The sequence below is a fragment of the Colossoma macropomum genome, unplaced genomic scaffold (genome assembly GCF_904425465.1).
Source record: "Colossoma macropomum unplaced genomic scaffold, Colossoma_macropomum, whole genome shotgun sequence".
NCBI classification, from domain to species: domain Eukaryota; kingdom Metazoa; phylum Chordata; class Actinopteri; order Characiformes; family Serrasalmidae; genus Colossoma; species Colossoma macropomum.
Window position 1 is genome coordinate 29,764,985 of NW_023494796.1, and position 9,704 is coordinate 29,774,688.

At 39.7% G+C, this 9,704-nt stretch overlaps 1 protein-coding gene across 1 annotated transcript; it reads left to right on the top strand.

The window, feature by feature from the left end:
- Positions 1–2,905: 2,905 nt before the first annotated feature.
- Positions 2,906–6,384, top strand: LOC118816731 (free fatty acid receptor 4-like). The gene is made up of 3 exons (XM_036583290.1): positions 2,906–3,500; positions 5,100–5,231; positions 5,699–6,384. Exons 1-3 carry the CDS (start codon positions 2,955–2,957, stop codon positions 6,056–6,058), a joined length of 1,038 nt encoding a protein of 345 aa, XP_036439183.1. The 5' UTR covers positions 2,906–2,954; the 3' UTR covers positions 6,059–6,384.
- Positions 6,385–9,704: the final 3,320 nt, after the last annotated feature.

Genomic DNA, 9,704 nt, shown 5'->3' on the forward strand with positions numbered 1-9,704 from the left:
TGTTTTGTTCTTCCATATACATTTTTCCCTATTAGAAAATGAGAAGTAAGAAATCTCACATTCTCTAAGATGTGCAGTGTATTTGTTCAAAACCGATGCAGTATTTGTCTCAGTTTTGAGTTATGCAGCAATGTTCGAAAAACAACAATCGTTTCAGTTTCAGTTTTGAGTCAATTAAACAATATTTGGTTACTTGGTTGGTTGTTCTTTCCTTTTCTTTTACTATGAGTCATTTACGTTGTGCAAATCAGATCACGTTAGGTATGCAAAGCTTTGTCCCATACTATTACATGCTACTGCTCTGTGGTGAAAGCCAAATAAGGTCTTTTGAGGCGTCTGAAGGGAAGTCTATTAAGAAAAGCCTGGAATTTTTCCTCCTGATTACCACCAGCAGGAACTCGCTAGATATAAGGAAGGGAACGCCTAGCTAGTAGCTAATGAAAAGGCAAAGTGAGAGATTTAAGACGAGCATTGATAATTTGGAGACTTATTTGCATTTATAATCACTCCAGCTGGTTTCCTGATACGTTTAATCTGTAACCAGAAACTGTCAAACACTAAAAAGTTGTGAAGCTGGGGTCAGCGTGTTGTTTGAATTTTCCCGTTCCACCTTAAAAGGTGCAGCAGTTACATTTTTGTGCCTCAGGCACCATTTAAGGTGGAAGGGGATAATGGTCAATGAGAAACTGATTTCAGCCTCATAAAAAGTTGAACGTTGAGAGACATTTAACAAGAAACTGTTCTACTTTTGGAAGAGTTTCCTGCCAGAGATGCGAGAAAAGCGGCCACAGCTGAGCTAAAGCTTAAAGCAGAGCAAAGTAAGTCTGTGTTTTCATTTATATTATTTTTTTAGCCTGAACTAGTACATTAGCACATACTGAGACAGACTTACAGCCAAGATGGTAAAATTGACATAAAATGTTGTGGCTCCCAAGGTGGTTTGATTACTGTTGAAAGGACAAAATGGCTCTTCTTAACATTTGGGTTGCCGACCCCTGGTCTGGGTGATTTGACAGTGAATGTTGATCAGCTAAATACAAGGAACTGTGAGGTGTGGACAGAGTGTACACTTCCATATGGCTAATAAAGCTATAAGAATTACAATGACAAGATGTGTCAAGTCTAAATAACATATACCTAACTATCCAAACGAATAATGCCGGCCTTACACTTTTTTTAAAGGGATTTTACGATTGCATGCATATTTCCAACGTCGGAATGAAATAATGAGAGTCTTGCTAGTCTTGCATTGCGCTTGCATCATCTCGATCGTTTAGTATAACGTGGTCACAATGGTGGTCTTAAGTCAGTCTTTTTTTCGTCTCGACGCTGCGATATAATCAACCACGTTTAATATTATCATACGTCTTAAGTGTCGGCTCATGCGAATAGTGACGCCCCAGGCCGTGTGTGAGATGATCTGCCAGAATATACAATGGGAAATAATCTCAAAAATCTAGTTGCAGTCTTGCAAACAGTGACCCTATAAGACCCCCAGTCTTTGCAAAATCAAAGTCTGTGACTAAAAACTCTGACATTGTCTTTAGATGTGAGAGGCTGTCCATTTTAGTCTTCTAGTGTACGGTTAGCATAAGTCAAAAGCCCAAAATACTGAATCTAACAGTGCATACTTGATTATATCAACTCAGACATGCTGTCTGATTTTGTTGACGTGCTACACCATGATGCTCAGGCAAACCAGAGTATGTTAGTCCATCAGATCATTGCATTTTAAATTCAAGATCACAGTGTAAGGCAGACTAATCTTACAAAAATGTGAGTTAGAGCATTCCAAACAGCCGTGACCTTCGTGGTGGTTAAAATACAGTTAGTACAGAGGCCGTAAACAGACCATGTGTAAATATACTCTGTACATATTCTAGAGGTACATTAAAGCAATAATGTATTTACCCAATAGAGTCAGTGCAGTACCTGACCACTCTTAACGTCTCTGTTGTCAAGGAGATTCTCCTTGCTTTGCCCCTAAGAGGAGACAGAACGATAAGTAAAGCCTTATTGAATTCATATCAGTAATCTGAAAACATAAAACTCAATAAAGGCCTCTCACTGCACTTCACTACACACGTTTGTCCCAGGCAGTATGATTCTCCAGATACCCTGATGTGCATTTGCTTTAAGAACACTAACACAGCTGTACAACATTTTGACTACACTCTTTAAAAAGATGGTTCTTCAAGGTTTCTAGTAAAGGGAATGGCTACATTTAAAACTAAGAGTTCTATATAGAACCTTTTCATGCTTAAATGGTTCTGTGAGTGGTGAAATCAGATTTATGGAGAATGTGTTGTATATGGTTCTATAAAGAACCAAAAAGGGTTCTTCTATTGTTAAAAGCTTGACATAAAAATAAAGGAGGAACCCTTTTTAAACGTCTATACACATTTAAAAAAGATTAGTAGAGAAAATGGGTTATATAGAACCATGAACACTCAAATCACCCTTTGCATGATTAAAAGGATCTTTGCATCATGAAAGGGTTCTTTAGATTGACAGAGAATATGCTGTTTATGGTTCTATACAGAACCTTTTTGAAAATGGTTCCATATAGCACCCAAAGGGCTCCTCTATTATTACATTATCAAGCTTGTAACAGCTGAAAAACCCTTTTGGGAGCTACACAGAACCCTTTTCAAAAAGGATTCATGAATCTGAAGAAGCCATTCATGACGCAAAGAACGCTTTAATCATGCAAAGGGTTCTTGGAGTGTTCACTGTTCTATATAGAAGCATTCTCTTTACTAAAGAACCCTCAAAGAACCATTTATTTTGAAGAGTGTAGAAGTTAGAAGACTGCATGGCTCCCTGGCAGGAAAAGGGAGGTGATGACTGGTGTGCAGTTTGGGAGGTAGGTGGGGTTATGCAAAAAGGGGCGGGGTCAAGTGAACTGACATGACTCCACAAGCGATCCCAGCTCCAGAATATCACTCTCCAAGATGTTACTCCTGACAGAGGTTCCACACCATCCCCTCCATCCCCATGTGCAGAACATCTCCTATTTCTCTTTCTTCTCTGAACTCCAGCGTTCTCACTGGTTGGTGACCACGATCGAGACGGTGGTTCAGATGGCCATTTTTCTGGTTTCGGTGGTCAGCAACATCGGTGCGTTTACACTCGTTCTCCAAGAAAGGCGGCTAGCCGACAACACGCTCTTCACCCTGAACCTCTTCCTGGCGGACCTTCTGTTTGTCAGCACCATTCCTTTGGTTACCGCCGTGAGGTGGACCCAGTCTTGGAGGCTCGGCTCCACCACCTGCCGCATCGTCATGTACTTCATCTGCTTGAGTGGCGGAGTGACCATCATCACACTGGCTGCCATCAGTATCGAGAGACTGCTGGCCATCTTGAAGATGGAGACTACGCTCAGCCTGAATCCCAAAAGGGCATCTGCAGGGTTGCTCCTCATCTGGCTCCTCACCGCTATCGCATTGTTACCCCTGTGTTTGTTCTCCAGGGTGGTGACGGTCATCTCGTATGAACAGGTTACCATGGTTTCTTATCTTTTTTTCCATATACATTTGTATTTACATTTGGCAAGGCAACTTAAAGCCACTGCAAATAAGAAGGAATAAAATATTGTGCAATGCAAGACTTCATGTACAGTACTGTGCAAAATTAAGAGACCACCTTTCATTTGTTAAAGTTCCAGTCAAAACATCCATTAAGTATTAATTATTTATTTTGTCAGTGGTGTATTGTAGCAACGAAATATGTATATTTTAGTTTAGTGTGCACACGGTTTACCTTTATTCCAGCTTCCATTCTGTTCAGGAGACTCACTTTCAGTTTCTCAAAGAAATCTGCAGAAAAACTTCCAAAGTTCAGTCTCAGGCCTTATTCACACATACTGTGTGGCGTGAGCGACATGGTGTGGCCTTTCATACACATGTGTTGCGGCGCAGAGCAGCGAGAAAGTTATACAGACATTCATTTTTCCAGACAGATAAATGGTCACATCAGTTACTCTGCTCAATAGAAATATAACTTATGAAAGTACACGGTATGTTTCTTTGTCCTCGACAGCATTCTGACTTGTGATTAGGCAAAAGTTTCAAGTCTGGTGGACCAACCAGGAAATCTGTTTGCAGCACAGAATGTTTAGTGTTTCATCATGAATTAATTAAAATAAAACAGCCTGTGTGAAAGCGCTGACCAGTTAACATGGGTGCCGAAATGATAAGCATGACTTTCCTGATGCCATGCAGAAACATTATGTGTGAATTGGTCCTTAGAAGCTGGTTGATGATTTTCTGAAGTAATCAAACACATTCAGTGGTGTTGAGGTCTGGACTCTGGGGTGGTCAGTCCATTGTTCAGCTTCTTTGTTTGATGTTTCCGTCTCCTTTTCTCAGTGAGGTTCTTCTTGACAGCTACACATCCTTTCAGACCCATAGCGCTGAGTCGTCTTCTCACAGTGGAAGGATGGACAGAAACACCTGTGGATGTTTTCAGATCTGAAGCAGCTTGATTTTCTCCTCTCTCTCAAAGATGAAAGCTTTAAGTGCTGTTTATCTGATGGGGCAGTTTTGGTGTCCACCAGGTGTTTCAGGTGGTTGTTAGGAGCCTCATTTTCTCTGTAGATTTTAATCGTTTTTTTAAATCAGGTTTTGGAAATTCCTGGTTTTTCCCTTTGACCTTCTCTTTCCTTATATGTAATCCCTTCAGCAACATCTTCAAAAACATGAATATTTTTGACTGGAAATCAAATAAATGAAGGGTGGTCTTTTTCACAGTGCTATAAAATAAGTCACTGAGAAAGCATGTTGAGGGTGGCAGGATAAAATGATCAGGTGCTGACGAAAGAGCAGGGTCCTCAGAAGCTTTATGAAGGTGGCAAGAGATTCTGAGATAACTGGAGGTAGCCAGTTTGTTCCATCGACGATGAAACCAACCAATATTCCCTCACAGAACGTAGTGGAAGGGATGGAGGGCAGAATCAAATAGGTAGGTAGAAGCAATTTCAATCCTGAAGGCAAACACTGAGGCTTTGTACTAGTGTGACTGTCTACCAGGGGCCAATGGAACAAGATGTTGTCCCACCAAGCCTGCAAACAACTAAATGGCTCTGTTTTTGTTCACAGAAAGAAATACAGATATGCACCATTATGTGGCCGCACCTGACGGGCGAGATCATATGGAACACCGCCTTCATCGCATTTGGCTTCCTTCTTCCTGCCCTTAGCATTGTGATAAGTTACAGCAAAATCCTGCAGGTAAAAGAGCGCCGTATAATGCATTTCCTTTTACTGATATGCATCACTGTGTCCACATCAAACATCTGTTTCCATTACTGGCAGAGGTAGATCGAGATTGCCCTCTCTTATCAAGCAGGCCATTTTTTTATCAGCACGGATTTTATATCATTGTGGCAAACAAGCAAAAGAACAGCTTATCATAGCGGGTCCTCTTGGTGATGGACAAAACCACTTATCCATGCAAACAGTGACCAGATGTCATTGATAAAGTGAATACATATTATAATTTTATATCCCTGGGAGCTATTAAATTAACTCTGACCATTTTAGGCTGTTTCTCCTATCTGAAAAAATGCAGTTTTGGAGGATTTCTCAAAATAACAACAATAAGAACCGACTGTTCACAAAACCTTTCCATCATGTCAAACTTTACAGACGGATTTCAGTGAAATGCTGAATTATTGTTTTCCTTTTTCTTAATGCAGATAAGGAAGCAATCCAAAAAGAGGCTCCAAAGTACCAGTTCACAAAGCTGTGCCCAGATATGTCCAGTGTCTAAACAAGACTACAAACTCTTCCGCACGCTCCTTATCCTCATGGTATCGTTCTTCATCATGTGGAGCCCTATCTTCATTTTTACCTTTCTCATCCTCGTACGCAACATACACATGGAAATTCCCATCACCCCCACAATGTTCTTCTGGGTGATGACCTTCACTATGGCTAACTCGGCCCTTAACCCTGTCCTTTATAGTGTATATCAGCTGAGGCATAGTTGGCAGAAGCTTGGCTGTGCCAAAGAAGGCAACTCAGGTCAAAGGGAACTAGGGAACAACAGATGCTAGGTCTTATTTATTTTGTGCCTATAAGTTCTTATGCTGATTGTACAGGGAGATTCACTCGAAGAGGCCCCGAATATTCTGTAATAACTCTCGCTAGGATGAAGCAATCTGAACGAAACAGTGTGCTCCTCAGTATATGGAGCTTCGAACAAGCCGGAATGCCCCTGCACCGGAGCGATGAGGTAGATGCTGGACAGCCGTCACGACGTTTGACCTCCATTTGCAACTTCTGGGTGCATACCCCCATTCCCCTTCATGTGTCTGGCAGAAAAAGGAGATCACTTCCAGCATCACATGTAATGCAATCGTTTACACACACGTCAAGGTATGTAGCGTATTTTTTGGTTCAGATTGCTTCATCCTAACGGGAGCTACAACAGAATATTCAGGGCCTCTTTCTAGTGAATCTCCCTGTAATATATGTTGTTTTATACTATGGGTATCCGATCATATCTGCAGTGGGCTGGTGTGGCTACAGGTTTTCATTCCAGCAAAGCAGAAGCTATTCTGCTTCCACTTTTTTGACGGTGCAATATGACTCTGGAGAATGATTGTTCATGGACACGCATTGCCAAGGCCAACACGCTTTTTTAGATCTTTCTAGCCCTAAAACCCTTCGCAAATGTTCTAGAGACAAATACCATGATATAACGTTAGGGCGAACAACGACACAGCAAGTAATGTAGCTAACGTTAGCTAGCTGAGTTAACAAATTGTGGCTACTGTTTCTGCTGTGAAGCCAATCAGCTGCTATCATAAACATTAGCAAACGGGACAAAACAATACTGACCTATTGGTTCTGTGAAACACCAAAAATAAATTAATGTCGCAGCAGGAGCGACCTCCTCATCCCTTTTCATGCATTTCAACTCTCAATGAAGCTGAAATCAGCTTTTTTTCTCCAGCTTCTTGTTCAATTTTCCAGTTTCACCTTAAAAGATGCAGCAGTTAAGAAAATATTTAGGCGCCTCGGCTTCTTGTTCAGATTTTCCCGTTCCACCTTAAGTGGTGCAGGCACAATGCTGTGGGTAGTCACTGTCTGTGGAGGGCAAAACATAATATGAGCAGGGTGACGTTTTCACGGGACTTCACAGGGACTAATGTGCATGTGCGGCCGGACCGGCTATGAAAACAAAAACCATAAAAGCTCGGGTTACACACACACTCAGATGGTGGCGTGGCTTCACTCTCTGCTTAGGACGCTGTTACTCCACTGTGTCTTTACCTAGAAAATAGTTGCTTTCTGTTATACTAATGTTTAAAATGTTGCATATAGAACCTTTAATCAGTTGGTCTCAGGCTTTAACAAGTGCTTCTGCTTTGTTGGAATGAAAATCTACAGCCCTTTGCGAACAAGTCAGACACCCCTGCCTTATACTGTCCTTTTTGATATAATTATTCTCTGAATATTTGGATTAATTTTCTTAAGAAATTACATTTACTTTACGTATACAGCAAAGATCACACTGCAAGCAAGATGCTTCTAGCTGATCATTGCTGCTCATTGTTCAGCTTGGACCATGACATTCATGCTCAAGAAAAATTAAAAAAAATAATTGAAAAAACATGTTTGTACAGTTTGTTTACATTCAAGTGTAAATGTAATTTCCTTCCCTCATTATTAGATGCACGAAATCTGATAAAGGTATCAGCTGTAAAGGGAACTGAGTGTTATCTCTATTTTGGTCGCATCCTGTAATTGTTTGGAACTGAGATGTGTTTGTTAATAATCTTATTAACTCTCTAAGACTGAACGTGTCACTGGGCACACATTCACGACTTGTGTTTAAACTTAATTAACTTTACAGCTGTTTGAGATATCAATAAACTTTAGTTTCCATGTTAAACTAGAGAAGATGAGCTTTCCAACAACAGGCCATCTGCAGAGCTGCCTGTACTGGCAGCTCATTAGATGACAGTGTCTACAGATGTCCAGCAGCTATTTTTTCTACGTTTTCTTGCTTGTTGTGGTCATTGCTTGGTAGCCAGCCAGAGAATTGAATACACCATCCAGATGATCCAGTCAAAGCTGGGATAAAGACCCTCCCTCACCGCTGTTGTTTCGTTTGGAAAACATAGCAGGTTTAAGCCAGACTTTATAAAACTTCAAAATATATGACATCAGACTTTAGAGAATCGAAATTGTCATAAAAATGAGTGCTGAAATACTACAAATGCTTTTCAAAGGTAGTGACGAGGAGGCCAGAGACAATCAGGAGTGTGATGTTCCTCTAAGAGCAAAAAATAAAAAGCTGAGACAAATGGTCAATATATAGACAGTAGAGGCTTCATTTATTCTATTTCTTCTGCATTAATTCTGTATATTTTTGTTGATTTTTCTGTAAAATGTGAAAATTTTTATTTTTTGTGGGTTTTATTTTTATGTTAACAACTGTTCTTACTGATAACACTGAGTTTGTGCTGAATCAGACCATTCAGATTACTTAACAGTGGTTACAGTCCAGTCAGATACACTTAGCCAGCCAATTTTAACCCTGGGTTCTAAAGGGTTAAGAAGGCGACGGATAGTTAAAATAGACAGAATACAGGATAAGTACTTTAGATATAGTGCAAGATGTTGGGGCACAATGTAACATGGATATTTAATGTAGTTAAATATTTACAGATTTACTCTGATTTTTTTTTTTATCCTTTTTTTTTATTCCTGAGTTGCATGTTTACATCACATAATTCACACCTATATTATTTTATTCGCCTTCTTGGTGCCTGTAATACAGCACCATTTTAAAGCATGTAAGTAACTTATAGTAAAAGTTAGCCAGGCTCAAGTACAGCCTCCACACTTGGGGGGTTGGTTTTAACTCAGTGTTAAATCTAAGCCTTCTAAAGTAAACAATGAGAGACATATCCTCTCATATAAAATCATAATAGTATTTTTTTGGATGTGTTTATGCCGATATTTACTTTTGTGGTCAAAAATAAATTTGCAATGTTTGACAGCTGCTTTTTAGGAATCATATTAAACGTGATAAATATATTTGTATACAACACATAAATGTGTTTAGATAGGAAAGCTCATCTGGTTTAAACAACAGAAATGTAGTGAATTCAGTGTGTTCTGCATTATTTTACCGGACATTTTAGCGACTAGTAATAATAAAACCTGCAACCCTGCCACATTTGGCTAAATTGTGCTTAAATTTTAGGCGCTAAAAATAATATATATCTGGCTGAAAGAAATGGTCACAGACCTGGATATATAGAGAGTGGACTCCTCCAGTGACCTTTATAAGTTGTCAAAGTGATTGTTCAGATTGTTTATTCTAATTTTTCTGTATGTATTCTGTAAGTTTTTGTTTTGTATTTTTGTAAAAATGTGAAATTGCTTCCAGCAATGTGCATTTTTCTGCATATTTTTGTTCAATATATATATTCTGAATGTATGAAAAAATATTATTCTTGTTCAAATATGTTTTAATTTAAGCAACAACCAAACTGTTAGGCTGTGCTAAATTCTCTCCTAGTCTGGGAACACATGCTTTGCCTTGTTGGCCGATTAATATTTTAGAAAAACGCTGGCAAGCCAAGTATCACACACATCTTCGAAGGCCAAGTGGGATTCTAGGAACATCTCAGCTTAAGAAGCCTGACTGCATTACAGGAAAATCTTCACTTAAGAGGCCAAGGG

What these genes read in the sequence shown, in the direction of transcription:
- LOC118816731 (XM_036583290.1), top strand. Translation starts at nt 2,955, where the DNA reads ATGTTACTCCTGACAGAGGTTCCACACCATCCCCTCCATCCCCATGTG. An exon ending in CGGTCATCTCGTATGAACAG is followed by an intron (nt 3,501 to 5,099) that starts GTTACCATGGTT and finishes TTTTGTTCACAG; the next exon opens with AAAGAAATACAGATATGCAC. An exon ending in GTTACAGCAAAATCCTGCAG is followed by an intron (nt 5,232 to 5,698) that starts GTAAAAGAGCGC and finishes TTCTTAATGCAG; the next exon opens with ATAAGGAAGCAATCCAAAAA.